This window comes from Aedes albopictus, chromosome 2, assembly GCF_035046485.1.
Source record: "Aedes albopictus strain Foshan chromosome 2, AalbF5, whole genome shotgun sequence".
NCBI classification, from domain to species: Eukaryota; Metazoa; Arthropoda; class Insecta; order Diptera; family Culicidae; genus Aedes; species Aedes albopictus.
In genome coordinates, this window is record NC_085137.1 from 497700955 (window position 1) to 497726941 (window position 25987).

Here is a 25987-nt window from a genome sequence, read left to right on the forward strand (position 1 = left end):
GAAAAATACTAAACTTAGCTATGGAAAACCGAATATCTACAACCTGAATGAGGTATTAAAAAGCCCTGCATAAGAGGTAAATAACCTTAAATAATATCTGGTGCATATTCTGTGCATAACACGCGAATAAAGACTAAATAATAATCGGTGATTTCCATACAAATAGCGATTTTTCCATAATTGAATAATACCTCAAGCAGTCCTCAGCACTAAACCAATAACTCGATGAGGTATTTTATCAATACCTTCAAAATACCAAAGTAAGTTATTTTCAATACCTGTGTAATTGACCAATACCTTGTCTTGATATGATATTAACTGACTTTGGTATGCTGCAGTTATGTGTCAGTTATTCGTTCCTGCTCGGGTGAGATTATACGACGATTCTCCAACAGTCTAAGCAAATTCCCTTGTAACTCATTTGTTAGATAGCGATTTCTTGGAAAGAGTGAAACTTCTCGAAAGCAGCAGCTTACTGTTTCGGCAGCTTCAAGACTGCAAGTAATTCATTCTTTATTTATCTTATTTCTATCAACACTTGCTCGACAACTTACATTTTAGTTCCATGATTTGTTTCCCAAGATTCGACTTATCCAACATATCAACATCATCAGCAGCTATCTCGCTACGACATTCTGCGCACTAGCCTACCGTATTGCAAAGCTTTGACCAATTGTTCTTCTTCTAACTGTCGTATGTTCTCACGAAATTGACGCAATATAAAGATAAGTTACTGCTATTTAACGGAAAACTCGGGGCTCACTCCACACTGAAGGAAATCGTTTGCCTATTTCCAACATAATTTTTGAAATAAATTCACAATATTTTGATCATTCATACAGGAACAAAGAAATATTAAAATAAAACGAATCCAGTTTTAATATTGTTTCAGTTATCTAGTTTTTATATTGTATCAGTTATCAGATCTGATGAGTCATGGGATTGCAGGTGCGTTTCAGGGCATATCGATGGTTTCAGGGAGCCTCATGGAATTTCAGGGAATCTCAGGGGGTCCCAGGAAGCCCCAGGGGCGTTTCAGGGGGTGACAGAATCGTTCCAGGGAGTGAGGTGTAGTTTCTGTCGAGTCCCATGCTGCAGCATTACCGCCCGCGCTGTGCTCCTCTCCTCCAGTCCTGTTCCTTCGATTTCTTTCCATATAACCGGTGGTGCTCTTGGTGGCGTCGTTAATGACTGCTTTCACTATACTCCAGTAATCGACTAGAGGGGCATTATTCTGCACATATGCTGAGGCAACATCCGATTGTTTCAGTTGCCTTATGTCGGATCGAAGCGTGTTTTGGTCACAGATTGACAACCATCAGTCAGTTAGTAGTCAGAGACGGTAGGTTTGGACGTTTATAATATCTGAGATATACATCGTTCTAAACAATGAAAGCTGTGTGCTCGTGTCTGTTGCCTGAGCTCTGGTTGATGGTATGATTACTATTGAAGGTTCGCAGCATGGAACCTGTTCAGTACAACTCCTGCAGTCCTAGGATTCCGAATCTGCGGTCCTTCAGTGCATCGGTGAGAATGCGGGTGCTCCCAATAAAATTGAAAGATCTGTAGTTCCCTCGTATTTACAGAGGATTATTTAAGTTGTTGGGTAAAAGGGTGAAAGACTTCTTCAAATGGTTGTAGTCAAGTTCACGAAAGACTCAAATCCGTTTTTCAAATACATGAGAACTCTTCATATAGCCCTGAGTCTCAAGTTAGCCTAGTGGTTAAAGCTAGCGATCGCCAATCCGGAGACGGTGGGTTCGATTCCCGTTCTGGTCGGGAAAATTTTCTCGACTCCCTGGGCATAGTGTATCATTGTGCTTGCCTCACAATATACAAATTCATGCAATGGTAGGCAAAGGAAGCCCTTCAATTTAAAAACTGTGAAAGTGCTCAAAGAACACTAAGTTGAAGCGAGACAGGCCAAGTCCCAGTGGGGACGTCGAGCCTTAAAGAAGAAGAAAGAGGACTCCTCATTGGGAAGGCTTCAAACTTTCAATTCTATGTAACGGAAAAAAGTTTTGAGGATCACAATACGGACAATTAACAGAACCCTACAAATGCGCATTTTATTTTTCCGTATCGAGCTCCACGTTTGGACACTTTGATACGAAAACTAAAATAAGACATTACAAATGCACACAACACAAACATGCAACACATTACATAAATTGTGCTCAGTTATCTAAAAAGATAACGAAGTCCAATCCCAGGATGACGAGGTTTCATTATTGCTCTTGGTCCATCAGTCAATCCTCTGATCGTATTTCTTCTGGCGTAGTTTGCTGTTTTACTTACTTACATAGCTTGTGTTTGGTCTAGGAATTTCTAATCCTAAGGGGGCTTCTAGATTCGGGCAACAGTACAAGGCTGTCTGCCGTTTGATGTCCGTGTTAGGGGACGGCTTGTGTGTTTTGTACTGAATTGCTGCCCGAAATGATTGGAGCACTACAAATGCACATTTAATTTCAGGAACAGATGTATAAACCACAGCATAAAATAGAAAATAAACAGACAAAATGTTCACAACTATTTACAAACGTAACAACTATTTAATTTCTATTCATAGATACCTATTCCTAGATTAATATTTTTGAACTTTTTGCATTTCTTTACAGATTCCTGTGCGTTAACCAGATCATCCATCTGCAATACTAGAAAAGTGTAATACAGTGAAATAGAAGTTCTGCATTTTGGCAACGGTGTCCAACTCGCCGTCTTATCGTTAATCGAAAGCTGTTTGGTGATAAGTGCGAATAAGATAGTTAACAAGGTCTTTTCTAGAGGGTCATTACCGTACGTTCAAGTGAATTTATGTTAAGTGCTGGTGTCTTCAAAGTTGTGTTCGGTTAACAAGCAATACGGTTTGAAGATATGTATGAAATTCGCTGTATCAAGAAGGGCGATCATGTGCTGTGAAAAAGTTTATCCTATCGATGCGGTGGTTCCCGAGCGAAGGCAAACGTGAAACGTCCAGCGACGTCCTGTGAAACAAGGTGTGGCTGCGGATTCGATCCCCCCGGCCACATAGGGCCGCGGGTGGATTAGTAGGGGAAACGGTAATCGGCGTAACGACGGCGCCTTCCAGTAGCAATAGTAGTGGTAGTGGTTGCAATAGTTGCGCTAGTGTTAGAGGAGATAGCAGCGGAAGTGGTGGTAGTGGTGACGACAAAGAAGAAGCAGAAGAAGCGGTAGCCGATACCGCGCAAATAGTGGAATGTGGTAGAGGCTCGGCGGCAACAACCTACGGACCTACTATTATGGAAGAGTCAACCATCTTCGAGGTGGTGGACCGGGATAGTTTGCAGGCGAGGATGGCACTTCCGCCGCGGTATCGCTTCCGCGATCTGCTGCTCGGCGATTTCGCGTTCAATGACGATGGCGAAAGGTGAGTGACTTGATTTGATTACTTATCAGGTGAATGATTTAAAGAGGCTTCTGCAACGAGTACTCTCAGATGAACTTGGCTTTGTAATGCTCCGAAAACAAACGTATTCACCACATAGCCGAGGTTCAAAATGAGCAAACTATAAACTACCACTATATTGTATCTAGGTCAACGCATTACTTCGTACGAAGTATTATTTTAAGTCAAAATCGCATATATGTACAGTAGAAGCACAATTTACATCGTACATGAGGTTACGTACTGCGGTTGGTACTTTACCTGATAATGAATAAAATCACTTACAAGTAACTCGTTAAAATATACATGAAAACTCGTATAAACGACAATCGTATATGTTAACAAAATACGATTTAATATGTGATAACAAAGAAAGAGCTGTTGTTTGATTGCAGCTGTGTTACCAAAAAGGTACCACAAAGTGAACAGCTGAAATTATGGTATCACATTCATCATTTTTGCTTTCGTGGCCCTGATAATCGCCAATAGTGGTATTGCAGAATTTTGGAAAAATACTCCGTGGCAAGTTTGCAACGAAATCTGGGAGAAATCTTCAAGAGAATTTGGGATTCGATCCATAAACAAGTTCCAGGACGGACCTATACTAGATTTGCTGTAAAAATTCTGAAACAAATCGGAGAGAAATTCCCAGAAGGATTCCGGGAGATATTCTCGGGAAGATAACTCCTGGAAGAATTCCGGAAGGATTCCCTGGAAGTATTTCCAGTGAAATTCCTTAAAACATTGGAAGAACCCTTTGGGAGAGTCTAAGAAACAATTCTGGAAAAATCTCCGATTGATTCCGGGAAGAATGTTTGGAATATTTTTGAAAGAAATCGCTGAAATAATTTTAGGAAAAAATCGGAAGAAGTTTGCAAGGATTGCGCAAATTCCTGAACAAAATATGCTTGAAAAGTGAACGGGAGAGTTTGGAAAACTTCAGTTGGATTCTCTGAGGGACTTTAGGAAGGAATCTCTAGGGGAATACTGGTAGAATGCCTCGAAAGAATTTTCAAAAGATTATCTAGAAAAAAAAAACAGGGAAAATCCCTAAAAAATCGGGAAGCAACATTTGAAAGTTTGCGAAAAAAATCTTTCTAAAATATCCGCAAGAAATACCCCAAGAATATGGGGAAAAAGCACCTGAACTGAAAGACCTTGACGGATATATATTCAAGAAAAATTGCGCGAAGCACGGAAAAACTGCGGGAAAAAATCTAGGGAAGAATTGCGAAAGAAATCTCTAAAAAAATCCGAATGAAAACCCCGAAAAATTCGGACAAAAAAACACAAAAAAATAAAGGAATTCAAAAAAAAAATAAATAAATTTGGAAACATTGTGAGAAGTGTCCCCAAGAGTATAGCGATAGTATGGAATCCATGAGACTTCCGGAAGCAAGTAGTAAAAAAAACCAAGGGAATCCTTGATCAAATTTTGGGAATTATCTCTGTAACCATTTTCGCAGCAATACCTGGAAGTTTTCCGGGGGATATCCTTGGAAGAATTTTAGGAAAAAATCGGGAAGAGTTTCAGAAAAAAATGCTTGGAAAAATTCTCGAAAAAAATGCTCGAAAAGTGAACGGAAGAATTTTGAAAACTCTAGTTGGAGTCGAATTCTGGATTAATTTCCCGAAGGAAAAAATATTACCTATTAAAAACAGTTCAGGGTAAATAAATACAAATCGAGAAGTAATCTTTGAAAGAATTGATAAAGAAATCTTTAGAAAAAAAATCCGAAAAAAATATCCGCAGAATTCGGGGGAATAATTAAAAACAAATAATGAAAAAATGCGAGAAGTGCTCCAAGAGGAATATTTTCGGGAGGAAACTTTGAAAGAATTGTGGGTAAAGTTCTGGGAGAGTTTCAAAAAAAAAAGCTTGGAAAGATTTCGCGGTAATTTCTTGAAAAAAATGCCGAAAAATGAACGGAAGAATTTTGAATGCTCCAGTTGGAGTGGGAATTTCGGGAGGAATCTCTAGAGGAATTCTGGTAGGATTTTCAAAAACGGACCTGAATTGAAAGACCTTAAAAATTGCGAGAAGTGCGGAAAAATTGCGAGAAGTGTGGAAAAATTGCGAGAAAAGAATGGCGAAAGAAGTTTTTAGAAAAAATCAGCAAGAAACACCCAATGAAGTTGGGGAATTTCACCTGAAAGAATTAAGATATATTGAAATATTGAAAAATTGCGAAAAGTGTGCAGCATTCAATTCCGGGAGGAATCAGTGAAAACAAAAATCAAGTGAAAACCTTGATCAAAGTTCTGAGAAGAATCTCTGGAACAGTTTTTAGAGTCTTGCACAAAAAAAAAATAAAAAAGTTTTTGGAGTAATTCCTGGAAGATTTCCGAGAGATACCCTTGAAAGAATGCCGGAGATAACTCCTGGAAGAATTCTGAAAGGATTTCCTGTAGTTATTTTAAAATCCTGAAAAAATCTCTGAAGGATTGGAATATTTTCGGGAGTAATCTCTAAAAGAATTCTGGGAAAAATTTTGTAAGAATTTTCTAGAAAAACAAATGCTTGGAGGGATTCCGTGGTATTTTTAATTTTGCGAGAAATCTCTTCAGTAATTCTGGTAAACTTCCCTGAATTTTCGAGGTATTACCTAGAAAAACATCAGGGAAAATCCAAAAAAAATCGGGAAGCAATCTTTGATAGAACTGCGACAGAAATGTGAAAAAATCCCGAAGAAATACCTGAAGAATTTGGGGAAAAAGACTTGAGGACCATAAAGGAGATACATCCAAGGAAAAATCATGGTAAAATTGCGAGAATTTTTTTTTATAGGAATGGCTAATGAAATTTTTTGAAACAATCTGGAGATGATTCCAAAAATTGGTTGAAATTTGAAATATTGCTGGCAAGTAATTGTGGTTTTTAATCTAGAAGGAATTGATACTTAAAATTCTGGAAGGCATCCTCAGAAGAATTCCGAAAAGAATCCCTGGGCAGAATTGCGGAAGAATTTTTTGGAAGAATTATGAAAGATTCTATGTAAAATCTGGAAGAAATTCCTAAAAAAAACCTGGGAAGAATCGTTTATAAAATAACGTGAGTAACTTGTGGATATCGTTCTGGGAAGAGTCTCTGGAAGAACTCGTGGAGAAGCCGCTGGGGGTATTTCGGAAGGAATCCTTGGAATATTTTTATAAGAAGAAGTCCAACAGAAAATTCAGGAAGAATTCATGGGATTATTCCGGAAGAATTTTTGGAAGAACTTCGTTAAAAATCCTTAGATAAATCCTAGAATAACCGTTGAACATTTTCTGAGTAAGATTTCTTTAAAAAACCTTGTAAAACCGTAAGATGTCCTTGTACGAATTCTGGGGTGAATCCTTGGAAGATTTCTAATAGAAATCTCCGAATGAACTTCGGGAGAATTCCCGGTTGAACTTCGGTTAACATCTTTGGAATAATTCCCGGGCGATTCTATGAGAGAGTGGTGAACTGAATCTCACGGAAACCTTTTATAAATTTCAGAAGGATTTCGGGTTGAATCTTTACTAGAGTTTCGGGAGAAATCCTTGGAAGAATTTTGGAAGGATTCCCAGAAAGACTTCCGAAGGATATCTCTTAGGAAGCCGGGGAAATCTTGTTATAATTTCGATGGGAATTCTTTGAAGTTTTTGAGGAGAAACCTCAACAAGAATACTATGTGAAATCCTTGGAAAAATTCCGAGATAAATTTCAGAAAGATTTCTGAAAGGAATTTCTTGTGAAATTCATTCAAATTATTCAAAAAAAAAATCGGAAAAGCATTCCGAGAACATTCTCTGGAAGAGTTTTTGAAAGAATCCTTGAATCTATTTCAAGAAGCAATCCCTAGGGTTTCGGGGAGAATTTGGAAGCAATTCCGGGACGAATCCTTGGAATGAGGTCCGGAACGAAACCCTAGGAGAGTTTTGGAAAACATCCCTTAAAGTTTTCTGGAAAAAAATATGTGGAAGATTTTCGGAAAAATCTAAGTAGAAATCCTAGAAAAAATCTGAAAGAATCCTTTTGAGGATTCCGAGAGAAAACGTAAGGAGAATTCCAAAAGCGATCTTGAAAAATTCGAGAAAAGTATCTCCTCGAGAGGTATCTCCTTGGGGTTTTGGAAGCAAGGCCTGAAATTCCGGAATAAATCCCCGAAACAATTTCTGGTTGTGTTCTGGGAGGAATTTTTGGGGAATTCTGGGTGAAATTTCGGAAAAATCCCATGGGTTATTGCGTGAAGAAGAATATCTGAAATTTTTCTGGAACAGTCCCGGTACGAATCCGTGAAAGAATTTTGTGAAAAAGCCCCTGGAATAACTCCGGAATGAATCAATGAGAAACTTTCTAGTGGAACTCCTGGGAAAATTTCAGAAAAAAATCCAAAGCAATCAAGTAAAAGGAGAAATTTCAGGAATAATTTCGCCAGGCGATGCCTGGACTTCGGCAGAAGTCCCTGAATTCCAGGAGAAATCTTTTTAAGAATTCCGAGATTAATCTTATCAAAAGTTTGGGGATAAACCCCTGGAAAAAGTTTAAAATAATTTCTTGGAAAAAATTCTGGAAGGAATTTCTGAAATAATTCCAAGAAAATCTTTGGAATTATTTTGGGGGACAGCATTAGAAATATTCTGGAAGAAGTACCTGGAACAATTCCGGAAGGAATCGCAGGAAAAGTTTTGGTTGGAATCTCTGTAATAATAAATAAGAAAAATATTCTTGGAAAAAATCTGGGTCCTGGAAAAGTATTAGAAGAATTTCTTGGAAGGGTGAATTCTTAGAGTGATTCCAGGAGAAACATCTGGAAGAATTCCAGATGGAATCTTCCCAGGAATTCCAATAGCTACGTCGGAACAAAACAAAACAAAAACACTTGAAAACCCCTGAATATATCCTGAAACCCCCTGGAACGCCCTTGAATCCAATCCAAATCCAATCCAAATCCAATCCAAATCCAATCCAAATCCAATCCAAATCCAATCCAAATCCAATCCAAATCCAATCCAAATCCAATCCAAATCCAATCCAAATCCAATCCAAATCCAATCCAAATCCAATCCAAATCCAATCCAAATCCAATCCAAATCCAATCCAAATCCAATCCAAATCCAATCCAAATCCAATCCAAATCCAATCCAAATCCAATCCAAATCCAATCCAAATCCAATCCAAATCCAATCCAAATCCAATCCAAATCCAATCCAAATCCAATCCAAATCCAATCCAAATCCAATCCAAATCCAATCCAAATCCAATCCAAATCCAATCCAAATCCAATCCAAATGCAATCCAAATCCAATCCAAATCCAATCCAAATCCAATCCAAATCCAATCCAAATCCAATCCAAATCCAATCCAAATCCAATCCAAATCCAATCCAAATCCAATCCAAATCCAATCCAAATCCAATCCAAATCCAATCCAAATCCAATCCAAATCCAATCCAAATCCAATCCAAATCCAATCCAAATCCAATCCAAATCCAATCCAAATCCAATCCAATCCAAATCCAATCCAAATCCAATCCAAATCCAATCCAAATCCAATCCAAATCCAATCCAAATCCAATCCAAATCCAATCCAAATCCAATCCAAATCCAATCCAAATCCAATCCAAATCCAATCCAAATCCAATCCAAATCCAATCCAAATCCAATCCAAATCCAATCCAAATCAAATTCAAATCCAATCCAAATCCAATCCAAATCCAATCCAAATCCAATCCAAATCCAATCCAAATCCAATCCAAATCCAATCCAAATCCAATCCAAATCCAATCCAAATCCAATCCAAATCCAATCCAAATCCAATCCAAATCCAATCCAAATCCAATCCAAATCCAATCCAAATCCAATCCAAATCCAATCCAAATCCAATCCAAATCCAATCCAAATCCAATCCAAATCCAATCCAAATCCAATCCAAATCCAATCCAAATCCAATCCAAATCCAATCCAAATCCAATCCAAATCCAATCCAAATCCAATCCAAATCCAATCCAAATCCAATCCAAATCCAATCCAAATCCAATCCAAATCCAATCCAAATCCAATCCAATTCCAATCCAAATCCAATCCAAATCCAATCCAAATCCAATCCAAATCCAATCCAAATCCAATCCAAATCCAATCCAAATCCAATCCAAATCCAATTCAAATCCAATCCAAATCCAATCCAAATCCAATCCAAATCCAATCCAAATCCAATCCAAATCCAATCCAAATTCAATCCAAATCCAATCCAAATCCAATCCAAATCCAATCCAAATCCAATCCAAATCCAATCCAAATCCAATCCAAATCCAATCCAAATCCAATCCAAATCCAATCCAAATCCAATCCAAATCCAATCCAAATCCAATCCAAATCCAATCCAAATCCAATCCAAATCCAATCCAAATCCAATCCAAATCCAATCCAAATCCAATCCAAATCCAATCCAAATCCAATCCAAATCCAATCCAAATCCAATCCAAATCCAATCCAAATCCAATCCAAATCCAATCCAAATCCAATCCAAATCCAATCCAAATCCAATCCAAATCCAATCCAAATCCAATCCAAATCCAATCCAAATCCAATCCAAATCCAATCCAAATCTAATCCAAATCCAATCCAAATCCAATCCAAATCCAATCCAAATCCAATCCAAATCCAATCCAAATCCAATCCAAATCCAATCCAAATCCAATCCAAATCCAATCCAATCCAAATCCAATTCAAATCCAATCCAAATCCAATCCAAATCCAATCCAAATCCAATCCAAATCCAATCCAAATCCAATCCAAATCCAATCCAAATTCAATCCAAATCCAATCCAAATCCAATCCAAATCCAATCCAAATCCAATCCAAATCCAATTCAATCAATTTTCCTCTTTTTCTATCGATACATTCATCCAAAACCATTTATCCTATTCGAAAGCAGCTCAATCCCCTCCTAAATGACCACTCGTTTGCTCCCTCATTGAATGCCGTTAGCCGGCAAACGACTCAGTGTAAATCACGCTTCAATTTAAACCGTAATCAAGTTCATCCAATCTTCGCAACCCCCGCTTCTGTATGAAAAGCAAAGCTTTTCGCAAGGGAATGTTGTTGCTTGCGTGGTGGCTGGTAGCCAAGCAGTGCGCTTACAATTGGCTTGGATCTCCATGAAAGAAACGTGGGAAAGTACCTACTGTATACAAACATGCATGGATGGGCGCACTACCTACATATTTTCCCCTTCTTTTCAAACTTGGATGCTGCACTTGCAGTTCGAGATGCCGACGACGACGACGGGGCGTGAATGCCATTAGTCTTTCGTCCGCCTTCTGGATTGAAACAACTCTACGTTGGCAGTATCCTTGCTGGCAGTGGTTTTCAAATTATTTTCTTGGTTCCTCTTCTTGTTCTCTTACCAATTAACCATGCATAAACCCGGATACCTTTAATTTCGTTTAGCTGAATTTCAGTCAAAAATAGAACATTTCACTAGATTTTGGAAATTCATACAGAAGTAGTCCAGCAATTTAAAGCAAAAATTTAAATTTAGATAATATTTAAAAGTATATATATTTTTAACGATTTCAGAAAATATTTCTGAAAACAAATTAGATAAATGTCAAAAATTGGTTCAAATTTTAAAAATTACGTCAGTCTGACAGTAATTTCAAAATTATTTTCATGGAATCTTCCGGAGTCCAACAAAATTCGCACTTTTTTATTAGCAAAAATTTTCTTTCGTTCATCAAACCCTCGATGGAAAACCTCTGCTACTGCTGCTGCTCCATACAGCCTCAATAGAAACAGCCGTTAAAAAGCTAATGTATACAAACGGCTCTGGAAAACAAGTTGTAAGGCTGGCAATGTCACTGCACTGTGTGATGTGTCCACAGTTCCACCTGCCCCACTGCGTCTTTGACGAGGGGGGGGGGGGGCAAACGCTTCTTCTGATATAGGTACCGGAGATTGTTGGTTTGCTTCAAAAGATGCCTTTTTCCAGCCTCGTAAGCTAAGGAACATGTTGTTTACGAGAGAGGTTCCTATTTTTTAAACATACTTACATATGTACTGTAAGTGGGGGTGAAGATGAGCGGGTTTCAACTAATTCTTATCAGGTGACTTTTAGGAAGCTTTATATTACGACTCCTGTTGAAAAGAAACGTTTTGAGACAATTAATTATAAGATTTCTTTTTTTTTTTATTGCAACGTTTTCATAGTGTATACATTGTATGAATTGTCTAATATTCGTATTGCACTACAATCGGACTATTCGTTTCTGAGTTTTTTAACATTTTTTTTGCTCAGTAATGTTTGTGATAATTTCTTTAAAAATCTCTTCAAGATTTTTTTTGAGAATAACTTTGTTTTTTTTAAGAATGCCTTCGGCAATCTCTGTGAAAATTCTTACGGCAGTTTCTTAATGATTTTTCCAGCATATTTTGCGACTTTCATAGGCAATTCCTTTGCCTTTGGAATTTTTTCCTTTAGAAACTCTTCTGTCTTTTTTTTCGAATTGGTTTCGTAATTCTTTTGGCAATTGCTTGGGCAAGTCCTTCAGAAACTTCTTTAACAATTTCTACAGCAGCTCTTCTGGGAAGTTCTCTTGCCACTTTTTTGGAAACTTCTTCGCTCATTCTCTGTAGGCAGTTCCTTCGGTAATCGATGTTGAAATCACTCCTGCAATTTCTTAAAACAATATTTCTTAAAAAAATATTCGGCATTTTTTTTGGGAACTCATTGTTAAGGAAGATTCCTTATAAATTTCCAAATATTTCGTCTGAACGAGCATCGTAGAAACAAAGTTTTTTAATGAAAATGAAAGCAAATTTTCTCAGGAATCCAAAAAAAAAAATATGAAGTGTAAAAAGTTTTCCAAAGAAATTTTCCGAAAAAACTATGTCCGAACTCGTGAAAAATTTTCAAAAAAATATTTTTGGGTATGTAATTTTATAAGCTTTGATCGCTGAAATTTTTGGAATGTACTTTTTTCTCGTTACTGAGTCAATTATGTGAAAATGACCATGTAAGCCTATATAATATGTTCATTTTTCACAAAATTTGCCATAACTCAGGAACGAAAATTAAGTGCATTCCAAAAATTTCAGCGATCAAAAATTATGAAATGACCTTCTCAAAAAATTTTTTTTTTAATTTCCACGAGGTCGGACATAGTTTCTCCGGCTTTTCTTTAGGAATTTTCCCATCGGTGGAAAATTTGGTGGAAAACTTTTTCCATTTCATATTTGTTTTTGGATTCCTGAGAAAATTTGCTTTCATTTTCATTAAAAAAAACTTTGTTTCTACGTTGCTTCGTTCTTGAGTTATGATTTTTCAAAGAAAGGGCTTTTATGGCACATTTGGACATTTTTCAACAAAATTGGCCATAACTCAAAAACGAAAAAAAAAGTGCATTCCAAAAATTTCAGCGATTAAAGCTTATAAAATAACCTTCCCAAAAATATTTTTTTCAGAAAATTTTCCTTGAGTTCGATCATAGTTTTTCCGGCTAACCCGTACGGTAATAAAAAAAATCCCCAGTAGAGAAATTAAAGGATTTTTTTTTGCGCAAGTGAAGAATGATAGTGAAGTATTATTTCTCAAATTCCAAGAGAAATAGTTCTACAAAAGGTTAAAAAAATGATAGTGGAGCCCAAGTGAAATGCCGAAGAACTTCTCAAAGCAAACTCTCAAGTTTTCAAAAAGTTCTCATTTTTTTTTTGATTAAAAAAAACAAAGGAATGGCCGAAAATGTTCACAAAAGAATAGACAAGAAAGAATTTCGAAAATAATTATTGCAAGTTATTTCAAAAATTAAACCCAAGAACAATCCCTAGGAATTAATGAGTTTTTTGCTGCCAGATTTAGTTTCCAAAGCAATTCACAATTATTTTTTCTGGAGAAACTAACAAAGAAGTTGTCAAAGGTATTAGCAAAAGATATAACAAAGAAATTGCCAAAAGAGAAATTTCCAAAGAACTTTAGAAATTATATACAGGGGATAGACAAAATGATCGGAACAGGCAAAATTTTCACTTTTCAAAAAATGGTAAAAAAGCTGTAACTCTTTGAAAAATGCATCAAAAAATCTAAAATTTTTACTGGAAGTTGATCAGCTAGTTGTGTATCAATGGTCAAAATTTGGGAAAGATCGGGATATTCCACATGAAGTTATAAAGATTCTAGAAAAAGTCATAATTATCCGATTGCCAACTTTGAACTGTTATATCTCCGGATTCAATGAACCAAATGCAATGAAATTTTGAGCGTTTATGACTTAAATAAATAGCTTTCAAAAACTTTTGACATAACCTAAAATTGTTAACACGGAAGAAAATTATAGCGTTTAGATTATTTTTCTGATATGACACCAAATTTTCGAAATTTTCAACATGGCTACAAAATTCGAGATGGTAATTATAGTTTATTTAAATTCCCTCTAATTGACTTTCATATGATTATGTTTTGGGGTGGAGCGGACCTGGTGTGATGGTTAGAACATTTGACTATCAGGCCGAGGACCTGGGATCGAATCCCACTCCCGACAAACTCGCAAAATGTGAGTTCTTCCTTCGGAAGGGAAGTAAGGTGTGGGTCCCGAGATGAACTAGCCTAGGGCTAAAATTCTCGTTAATACAAATAAAAAAAAATATGTTTTGACAGGAAGAAACAAAATAATCGGCAACAAATTGAAAAAGTATTGGGAAGCATATTAAAATTAGACCAATTCACAAAAAAATCATAAAATAAATGAAGTCGCTGTTACTTTTTTCAAGTTGAGTCAAACTTTTTTCAAAGCTCATTATATGAGTCATAAACGCTCAAAATTTCATTGCATTCGGTTCATTAAATCCGGAGATATAACAGTTTAAAGTTTACAATCGGATAATTTTGACTTTTTCTAGAGCTTTTCTAACTTAATGTAGAAAAGCCCGATCTCTCCCAACTAGTTGATCAACCTCCAGTAAAAATTTTAGATTTTTTTATGCATTTTTCAAAAAGTTACAGCTTTTTAACCATTTTTTGAAAAATGAAATTTTTGCCTGTTCCGATCATTTGTCTATCCCCTGTATCTCTTCTGTATGTTTAGATCAAACAAGTGGTTCCTAAAAACACGGACGCCATGACATGTGCGATAATGCCCACAAAAATTGCCGAAAGAAGTTTATCAGAAATTGCCGAATCCCAACAGAGTTGCGCAAGAAATGTTCGAAGAGTTTTCCAATCGAATTGCTGAAGTAACTCCCGAAGGTATTGTCGAATTTCCAGAAAAAAGCCGAATAAATTTTTCATGAAACTAATTTGGAATTTCTAGAAGTTGTGCAGAAGTTTCAAGATACATATGATTAACTACATTGAGATAAATGTTCCTCTTAAATAACTAGGAAAATAAAGTTTCATACAGTATCCCCAATAATAAAATAACTATTTTTCGATAAACTTTATACTAGTATACTGCGTAATGCTATATTGGTAGCTTCGATGCTGGTGTCGATTCTCCAGTTATCCATTTCGTTAGAGCATTCGCTCCGAGAAGAGCCAAAAATCCAAAAGTCTTTGCTGAAGGGATTTTCAAAAAAAAAATGAAAATCCGGAGGAAATTCAATTCTCAAAAAGAAATTGCCGAAAAATGTTTCCTCGCGATTTTCGACTGTGAAGATTATTTCGAATGATTCCTGCTGGCTGAATAATTGGCCTATGAATTTATTTTCTTGGCTCCAACGTTTCGATCCCAATTTAGATCTTCATCAGGGATCTATTTTTATTTGAGTGACATACAGAAACAATATTTAAAAAACAATAATTAAGGCGAAACTGGAAGCATTTCCACTTTTTTTGGTTTTTGATTTTTTTTAAATAACGAAGCAATATTTTCAAAATCGGTTTTCGTACACATGTAGAGTAGGGATCAAGGTATCTTCTGTTTTTTTGTTGTGGAAAATGTTTTACATTTTTGCAGAAACCTTTTTTTGTGAAATTTTGTTCAAAAATGGGTTCTGCAAAAACGAAAAACATTTTCCACCACAAAAAAAAAATCAAACGATACCTTGATCCATACTCTACATGTGTACGAAAACTGATTTTGAAAATATTGCTTCGTTATTTAATAAAAAATCAAGAACGAAAAAGTGAGGAAATGCTTCCAGTTTCGCCTTAATAGTACTTTTACATATAACATGAACTTACAAAGAGTTATTCGTAGCTGTCCAAAAACATTCAGCCTGTAGTGTTGTCTTAGTTTTTGCCTGTAGTGTTGTCTAAAGTTTTGTTTTAAGTGTTATATTGAATTGTGGGCGAAAAAACATAGTACAGTGGAGGCGTACAGATGGTAGTACTAGATTACTTACTAGAACTTACGGTTTAAATTCGGACGCAAACCACATAGTATGACACTTAAAACAAAAAAACTTTTCATAGGACTTCCCAACGACAAAACTAAGACAACACTATAGGCTCAATGTTTTTGGACAGCTACGAATGATTCTTTGTAAGTTCATGTTATATGTAAAAGTACTATTAATTATTGTTTTTTTTAAATATTGTTTCTGTCTGTCACTCAAATAAAAATAGATTCCTGATGAAGATCCTAATTGGGATCGAAACGTTGGAGCCAAGAAAATAAATTCGTGGGCCAATTATTAAGACTGCAAGCCAGAACAAATCATTCGAAAAATGTTTCCAAAGGAATTGGCAAAGAAAGACATTTCTGAATCTGAAAAGAATAACCGAAAGTTATTGCAAAAAAATCCAAAGGAATCCCGAATAATTCGATTGGAGATTTACCTAATCAACTCCCAAAGCAATTGTCGATAATTTTCCGAAGAAATTAACAAAAAAGTTGTCAAAGGAATTACCAAAAGATATTACAAAGAAATTGCCGAAAGAAATCTTAAAGAAATTGCAAGAAGTGCAAGAAGTTCCAACAGGTTAACCAAGGAGCTCGCACAAGAATTACCAAAAGAAATATCAAAGGGGAGTTCACAAAGGAATTTCCTAGAATTACCTATGAAATTTCTTAAACAGTAGTCTGAAAAATTTATTCTTTCCAGGCTATGATGATTTCTAGGCTATTACAGCGCAAAAATCATTTTTTTGGAACTGTTCTTGTAAATGTGTTAAAATTATTTTGGAAATAAAATAACAAATGTTTAGATCAACTTCAAATATCTGTGCTGTTCTATTGGAATGATATTTGTCAGATGGACATAGAGAAAATCTGTTATTTTCATAGATAAAGTATTTCCAAATAAATAGTTATATAAACTCTGGTACAGTAGGAAACTAATTCTCGAAGAAAAAATCTAAACTAGTTGGGAAACAAGTAAGTTTAGATCGTAATATGCAACCTAAAACTTCTCTTCTGAATTGAACACCCCTAGTTCCCCATGTAAACTTTGGTTTTAAACCGTGATGCCACGCACCTATACTTTTCAAAAATTCTTTCACTATTGGTCTTTTCGGGTTCAAAGTTAAAACCACTGGTAATTTTGGGTTTCATTCAATTTTTCCACAATTGGAACAGCTAAACAAAGAATTTTGAAATAAATGTCTCTTCCATATTTGGCTTAATGCCGTTTGGCATAAAGCCATTGTCATAATGGTCATTGGGCATCATGGCCATTTGGCATAGGATTATGCACATTCTTACCAAGAAGTCTAATCATCGTATTATTCCGAACGGCATATGCCAAATTACCGTTTTGCCAGATGGCTTTATTTCAAACAGCATTATGCTGAACGGGGTAGAGCCCAATGTTACTTTCCAAAATGCCTGAAAGTATGCAATTATCTTCAAAAATAGTAACTAAGTTCTTGAAAAAAGTCCACTTTTATGTGTGAAAATCCCCTTTTTAGAAAGCTAGATACAAGTCCATTACATGTGTAGTATTTCTTGTGACAAAGAAATTTCGAAGATGTATTTCCAGATCGCTAGCATACAGATTGACATAACATCCCGACTAGATGGGAAAAACAAAATTATTTCAGGTTGTGTTGTTTTGCTACAATGATTTTTGTAACAACGGTTGTTATAAAACATGTACCGTGAGTGGTTAAAATAACAAAAATGCTAACAAAACTCGTTCCAATTTAAACAAAAATATAACAAGTTAAGATATAATCATAACAAGATTTTATCAAAGTTTGTTAGACCAAACATGCGAAATCATAACAAAATCATAACAGGTTCTGTTATATATTTCAGAAAAAAATGTTACATGTTTTGTGTTAAATCTTTTGGCTCGAGAGAACAAAATAATAAAAGTTATCAATCTTTTTCGCGACAACACAAAAAATCTTGTAAATTCTGAAATATGTTACAAAAAATCTAACAAAGATTGCAATAAACGTGTAACGAAATTATGTTAGAAGTAATTATATTAGAATGCATAATATAAAAAATGTTGTTACACATCTGTATGAATAAATGAAATAAGATTTTGTTACTAAAATTATAACAACTGTCAATATAATTATGTTATGGATACTCACATGGAAAAATCATTATAACAGAATTATATCAAATGTTGTTATTTCTAACAACAGTTGTCATAATTTTGTTATGTACTTCCCAGCCAGTAATTTGGTGTCTATATTGAAATTGCAACTGAAATAGTCACATATATGTAGCACCAAAGAAATCGTATTCAATGCACGAAACAGGCATATACATACTAAAGTGGAGGCCATATCGAAACATATGTACAATTACTTATTACATATATACATATATACATATCGAAACATATATACAATTATACATTATATACAATTACAACATGATTTACGATTTCTCGAAAAAAATCTACGATTTCGCCGATTTTATCCGTCTAAATATACGATTATGTATGATCTTATTACGATTGAGTGTACCAATATACGACTCAAGATTTTCAAATTAAAAAAAAACAATTGATGATGATTAACCTGGGCTTGTTAGGGGAATATCTGTAAATAACGCGATTTTCTCTTTTTATTTTTAAAAAACAATTGTTGTTCAGCGGGAATCGAACTTAGGTCCTTTGATTGAGAACTGCGCGTTGTCTCTATTGGGTATACCCAATATTGCCAAGTTGGAAGTAGAGAGTTCAAAGTGAATGGGATGAAACGAATAAAAATTAGCATGATATAGTGCGAGACTTCCCGGGTAGAGCTTAATGACAAAAGAATGGAAAATTTTACCATTAAAACAGAATGTTTGAATGGCAAAATGTGTTATTTGTTTGTTTGAAATAAGAGTTAAAATAACAAAAATAATAACAAAATTTTGGTAGCAGAAAAACTTAAAAATAACTTATTTTGCCATTGTAATAACAAAGTAATGGTAAAGCATGCGGATTGTATTGAAGAACAAAATAAGTTATTATTGAGATATTGATAACAAAATAAGACCCAAATTAACTGTTATCGGTGAATAACAACATATGACATTCTTGAGTTATTGATAACAGAATAAGAACAAATTTAGCTGTTTATGTGGCGATCAAAATAATGGTAGGTTTAGTTGTTCAAATTCATTTTTAAAATAATGGTAGATTCAGTTATTATTTCAAAGTAGCAGAAGAAAGGTAAAATGAGCTATTTCTTTTTTTTTCAATAAAATTTAAGTTCATCAATCAATGTAAAAACAGTTTTATTTTGTGGAAATTAAAAACTCAAAACGATCCGAACTTAAAAATCAAATTCACTTTGATGAACGTAGCCACCGTTGCGTCGAAAAAGATAGATACGTCGTTTTACAAATTATACTCTTTAATTGTTTGAGTTCTAAATAAACATAAATTGATGTGCATCAAATAGAATCCATTGCGAATCAATCACACAGCTGAGAATCCGGATTTGTTTTTTTTTGCGAGATACGTCGAATTGAAAAGTTATGCTTTAAATATACAATATAATAGTTAATGGCATATTAAGAGTAAAATATGTTATGGTGCCTAATGTTTATAAATAGTTTCTCAAAATATCAAAATAATGGCAAATATAGCTAGGAATGTAAATTATGTTATTGTTTTGATATTTTATACAATTAATTATAAAAAGTGCTAAATTGCAAGTTTTACCATGATAGTAATTTTCGTTATTGATGTGTTATTTAGCATTATTCATGAATAACATATCAATGACAAGATTTACTTTGATTGTATATTTTGCTATTGATTTGCCATTTTAAGTTTTTCATAATAACAGAAGAATGGTAAAACGAGATCTGATGGCAAAACCAGTTATTATTTTGTCCTTTGTTTGCCATTAGCCTCTGCCCGGGTTGTGGTGGGAGCGTTGTTGTTGTGCATTGAGTGGCACCAAAAGTGGTGCCTTGCAAGATTCTTGGAATTCACATCGTTGTGGGAATAAATACATCACTTATTATAAGTCATCTGCTGTATATAAATAGTATGAAAACCTACATATTTGGTTGAAATTATTGCTATCATAGTTGGCATGTGTAAACAACAAAAAAAAAAACAAATTTGTGATGAATAAAAAATAACCATTTCCATTAACGATTTCCGAAATTAAGATTCGACAGTAACAATCATATGCGACTTTAAAAATGAATATATGATTTCTACGATTTCGTTCACTTCGTATACGACGCAAGTATGAAGAAGAGGATCAGAATATACAATATTCTGAACGTTGTATACGATTGCACCGATTTTGATCATACCTCTAGGAAGGCAGATCGATTTAGCAGATTTATATACGATGAAAAGCGACAATTTTCACGATGCAAAAAAATCACATATACGATGCTACCGAACTTGAAGCTCGACACTCAGAACGTATGTATGTTTGTTTTTACGATTCTATCCGATTCTGTGCGATAGCATCTAGCACCTTTTACGATCGGAGACGAAATGAAACGAAATCGTAATTAAAAGTTCATTTGGCATAAAATGCGATTTTACGCAATCATTGTTAACCAATACACATATTATTATACAATTCTGATTCGATATATGAAAATATACGATTTTTTCCACACAATGATTTACGATAAGTGGTTGGCTGGGTTGTTATGTGCTTCTGGTCGGGATTGAATTGAACACAGAAACATGAACCAAATTAGCTGTGAAAATTGTTAGTTTATCAAATGATGGTCACTTTTCACAAATTATTTCAAGTTCAAAGCGTTATTGTGGAAATCGGCTCCACCTCGACTTACGGTATGTACATCGAAATGCTAACTTGCCGTTGTTCATCCATTTGTTCTTCCAGTCACGACAAATGATGTGCTCTATGGCTGACACTAAACATAAACTATCCAGCCACCCCTGTTTTTTTTTTGTTGCCACAGGGGTGATCCGTGCTAATCTCAAGAGCTAACACATCCGTCTAGTAGACCCGGCGGCGGCTGGCACCGAGCGCGTCGTCGTCATCTGTTTCAAAACCAAAGTGACACGGATGGATGGAATCTGTTGCCCGCGAGCAACAGCCAAGAGTCGAGAGTCGGACCAGGCAGGCGGCCATCAATCATCAGCACTCGCTCCGTCACATTTGATTTCCGGCATTTGCTTCATACGGAGGGTGACCAGTAGGATGGTCCACAATGGTGAAAAATTAAAATTTCGGAAAATGCCAAGTCTTACCTTTTGAATCAGTAGTTTAGGAATAATAGGAGCTACGTTTAAAATTTGAGCTAAATCGGTTAAGGTTGAAGGATTCGTCATCAATATAATCGTCATCATTGAAAATGCAAAAGCAGTTTTCTCGTTCAAAACTGAAATTAACGTAGTGAAAATGTATTCACAGTTTTGCGGGTGGAGAATAGAGTACAGTGAATGCATTTTCGTAGGAGCCACATGCTTAGGAAGGGAACCAATACCCTATGTTTTGCCACTGGATTGTTTGTAATATCAACGGTTTGGTGTTCGAAGTTTGACGTTCCAACTAACAATCACTTATTTTACAAGCACCTTTACGACGAATTGATTCAGCATGATGCTGAATACTATTTGGATAATTTTCAGGCACAACCTTTGTTCGGGTTTTGTTCACACAAATTTGGAGAAACTATAAAGCATAGTGTTGTGTACCAACTGAACCGTTTGTTGTTAAATCGTTCTACAACTATATAGTAAAGCTCTTATTCAGCTTTAGCAAAAATAAGGAAAAAAAATGCAAAATTTTTCAATTTCCACGAGAGCTTATGATTGGAACTTAATGCTGTGAACAAATATTGTGAAATAATAACTACACATAAATTTACCTAAATCCAGATTCGAATTCGAGACCCGTCGATTGTCAGCCGCATGCCTTCCTATCCTATAGAGATGATGAATTGCAGCGCTCAAATCAAAACAGAAACTTCCCGTGGTTTAATATTGATCAGACTTCGGCTACTATTCAGCAGTGGTGAATTAGCATAATGTTATGATTAACGACTGAACAACAGATTAATTCAGCTGTTGTTCAGTAAAAAACACGTGTTTTTCATCATGTACTCTGAGTCGAAGTATGATAAAACGAAAGCGCTTATTTGACTTGTGAACAACACATTATACAGATAAATGTACTAATTTTAATATGAACTTAACAAGAAGCAAAAAAAAGTCTTGTTCAACTATGCTGTAAAGGAATTACTGCGAGTCGAATAAAAATCTTACTAAACGCTTGAAAAGTGTTTTAAATTATTATTGTTAATACCAATACGAAAAGTTGAACATTAGCTACTTTTTCAATTGAAATATCATTTGTACAGTAATGTGTACAGCATAATTTTAGTTCAGCTATAATAACTATTATAAAGCAACAATTCAGTATGCATGCTTGTTTGCGGCTGGCGATTGTTAGTTGGGTCTTCTCTTGCACCGTGTAAGGAACTGAATATCCAACAGCAACACTTTTTTCTTCGTAATTAGTCGGCCATAAAGGCGAAAGCACTTTGAGGTCGTAGCCTTCATTTCACTCAATTTCATGGGTTTGTGCACACGTAAGAACTATTTACACCCACGAGATGCGACAACGAGAACGGACACAACACGTTAGAGGAAACAAACCGTCATCGTTTAGCAAAAATTCATAAGCAGTTTTCTCGCTGAAATCTCAACCAATGTTAATAAAAATTTATCACTGCACTCTGACCACCATCTGGATAACAATTCAATGACGGTTTTGTGACTTAGAGGAAGAAAACTGCTTTTGAAGAATTCATGATTGTTGATGACTGAATGGTGGTTATTTGAGCCTTAACATTCATATGGAAGATTTTGAAATTTTGTATGAAGCGTAATACAGCGCTAGATCCCCTCCCTCCTCCCATTGAATGAGCTCTAAAGGAATTACTACGAGTCGAATAAAAATCTTATTAAACGCTTTGAAAGTGTTTTCATTGTTAATACCAATACGAAAAGTTCAACATTGGCTACTTTTGCAATTGAAGTAGCATTTGTACAGTGATGTGTTTAGCATATTTTTAGTTCAGCTATAATTACTATTATAAAGCAACAATTCAGCATGCATGCTTGTTTGTGGCTGGCGATTGTTAGTTGGGGTGGGCAGGCTTTAGTATCTGTTAGAACAATCCAAGTTTTCATAGATTCAAGTATTCCTCGTATGTATTCTTTGTCTGATTTATATGGAGAATCATTCGGCTTATGTGCGTTACGTTCTGCTAAAAGTTCGATGGTTAATAACTTGGCCGGCAAATCCTTTTCGGTTGTTTGTATTGTTTTAGATGTTAGTCCTAGTCGTCCTTCACACATAAAACAGAATGCCGAGATCGGCTGTGCGAATCTCGGTTAAAGTTCATTTGCTGAAATCTCAGCTCATCGCTTGACGTTTAATGTTTGATGCAAGCGGTACCCATGGGTGCTGCTATAAATAAACATAACTTTTTGCTGATATCTCGGTTAAATTGCGATTGCTGAGCGCTCGGCTGTGCAAATCAAAAGAATGGAAATTAGCCGAAATGTGTTTATCAAAACATTATTTCATACAGAGTTGATGCTATTGAGCTCCTATCAAAACTAAACTTTTACTAGCTCTCACGAAACTTGCGTCATCGAGAGCAGTTTTCTATTAATTTTCACCGTTCTGACTATGCCAAATTTAAGCCCTCTAATCAAATTATGCTTGTTTATAATGAATACAGTAAACACATTGATTTCACATTTTTCAAGACAAGACTTAAGGAATACTTTAGATCATTACGTTAACGAAGAGTTGCGTATTAAAGAATGCATAATTCCAATGTTATATAAATATAAGTGAACTACAGGGGGTGGCCAAAAAGTTTGGGATAGGCAACTTTTTTTCTCCCACAAAAAAGTTCAACATGCTGTAACTTTTCATAGTGTGCATCAAAAAATCTCAAATTTTGACTGCTTGTCAACCTATTATATGTGCATAATTGGTAGAAATTTGGGCTCGATTGAATGATTTTTCGCGATGTTAGAACCGTTCGGATAAAACACTATTTCTTAGACAACTCATTTTTGAGGTATCATATCTCGGAAACCAGTGAACCGAATTGAATGAATTTTTTAACGTTTATCAAAAATATATTGATACTTAATACAACGTTATAAAATGTAATATTTTTTCACGGCGAATTAAGTTATACCGGGTTGAATTTTTTATCCATATAAAGGAAAATAAGTCAAATTTACAATACCACACAAAAAATACTAAATGTGTTCTTCCTTTACTCCTAATATGCTCTAATACATCTGATTAAGGATAACTTGAGAACAGAATTGGAAAATCTTTGGACATCAACTCTAAAATTTATTGACATTGACGTAAAAAAATTGTTTTTTTTTTCGAAAAAAATCCAAAAAGTGTCAATCTATGAGAACTTTTTTCAACGTTCAAAAAGTATCTATGTTTTAGTAGTTTGTGAAGCATTTGTATATTGTTAGTGTACGTTCAAAATTTCATTCAATTCGGTTCACTGGTTTCCGAGATATGACAGCTCAAACATGATTTGTCTAAAAAATAGCGTGAACGGTTCTAACTTTGTGAATGATTAATGAATCGAGCCCAACTTTGTACCAACGATGCACATATAATAGGTTGACAAACAGTTAAAATTTGAGATTTTTTGATGCACTCTATGAAAAGTTATAGCATGTTGAACTTTTTTTGTGAGAGAAAAAAAAGGTGCCTATCCCAAACATTTTGGCTATCCCCTGTAGTTCTTAAGATAAAGTGAAACTACATGGTTTACATATATTTGATTGACGACAATAAATAAATAATTCCGCCCTAATTATTGCGCAATTAAAAGGTGAAACACACCAAGAGATAATCCGAATATTGGTCGTATTTCTCGGAATAATCCGAAGAGAAAATCGATGAAGAAAAGAAATCGATCATTGTAGATACGCCCCACGCCCGTATGATACTGAACGCGAGAGTATTACAGTCGTCCGCGAAGCAAACAATTTGACCGGATTTCGCATTTTTAGCCCTGGGCTAGTTCATCTCGGGACCCACGCTTTACTTCCCTTCCGAAGGAAGAACTCGCAATTGTCGAGTTTGTCGGGAGTGGGATTCGATCCCAGATCCTCGGCGTGATAGTCAAGTGTTCTAACCATCACACCAGGTCCGCTCCACGATTTCGCATTTTATTAAACAGACCTGAATTTTCTTGACTTCTGTTAACTCTTCCCACCTGGTCACCCTGCTGGTGAAAGCTCGCCCCTATGGAACTGGGGAGCGTGCGGTCCGAGCTTTGCCTGTTGTTGTTGACATTGCTGGGTGTTGGCGTTGGGTGTTGTTTGTGTTGGTTTGGCTCCAACTGTTTTCGTACCGAGAAGGTATTTGCCGGAAGCTATGGTTCGCCGCTTCCTAGAGATGTCATCGTTCGTTGTCGCGCCTGCATCGCCCCTATGAGGAGCCTAATGGCGGCGATGGACGGTGATTAAATGATAAGCTGCTGCGAAGGAACGGATTGAACCTGTGTGTTCACAGTCAACGTTTTCTGGCTGACATTTTAATGAAGAGCTGGCTGCACAGAATGAGACATTAATGTGCCAATTAGCTTGAAATAGGGAAGTGGAACCATCTCGGCAGGGGTCCTATTTTGGGCACTTTTCTGCTATAACTCAGCCAATTCTGAAGCAATGGACACAATTTTTGGAACGCGATCAGATACGTATAGTATCTAGCCGTGTACAAAATTTCAAGTCAATTGGATTGGAATTGACTGAGTTATAGCGAAGAGTGCCCAAAATACCGACCGCTGCCCAAGTAGTCCACTACCCTACCACACCACGCTGGGAGTAAGGCGGTTCCCGGTTTGGATTTGATGATGAAACCGATCATAAAAGTCCAATGCACTCGGAACTATCGTTGCGAATAGTTGTACACCAGTTGAGCCCTATAGACGCCGGCAGTCTCCAAAACCCGGCCACATACCAGTTAGCAGCGGATATGTGGCTTGGAACGTCTGGCAAACATCGTTAGCTAATTGACGGGCAATACAGTTTGATTGATTGTTATTTTGGGGGTATGTGTAGTATGGTCGTAGATTTAGTTTCATTATGAGAATCATGAAAATGGGACATATATACGTATAATGTTTTTTCTTCTGCAGTTCTGGAGTTTGGAAAAACTCTCAAGTGATCATTCTTATCTCAACTTCGAAATTTTGTACATTTTCAACCACTCCAAATCTA

At 35.7% G+C, this 25987-nt stretch overlaps 1 protein-coding gene across 1 annotated transcript in view; it reads left to right on the plus strand.

The window, feature by feature from the left end:
- Positions 1-25987, plus strand: part of LOC109410275 (uncharacterized) — a 140485-nt gene that overhangs the window by 53027 nt on the left and 61471 nt on the right. Inside the window, exon 2 of the mRNA XM_062854356.1 lies at positions 2619-3388. Within this exon, the coding sequence (XP_062710340.1) occupies positions 3261-3388 (128 nt within the window). The 5' untranslated portion in view covers positions 2619-3260. The remainder of the gene's footprint in view (positions 1-2618; positions 3389-25987) is intronic.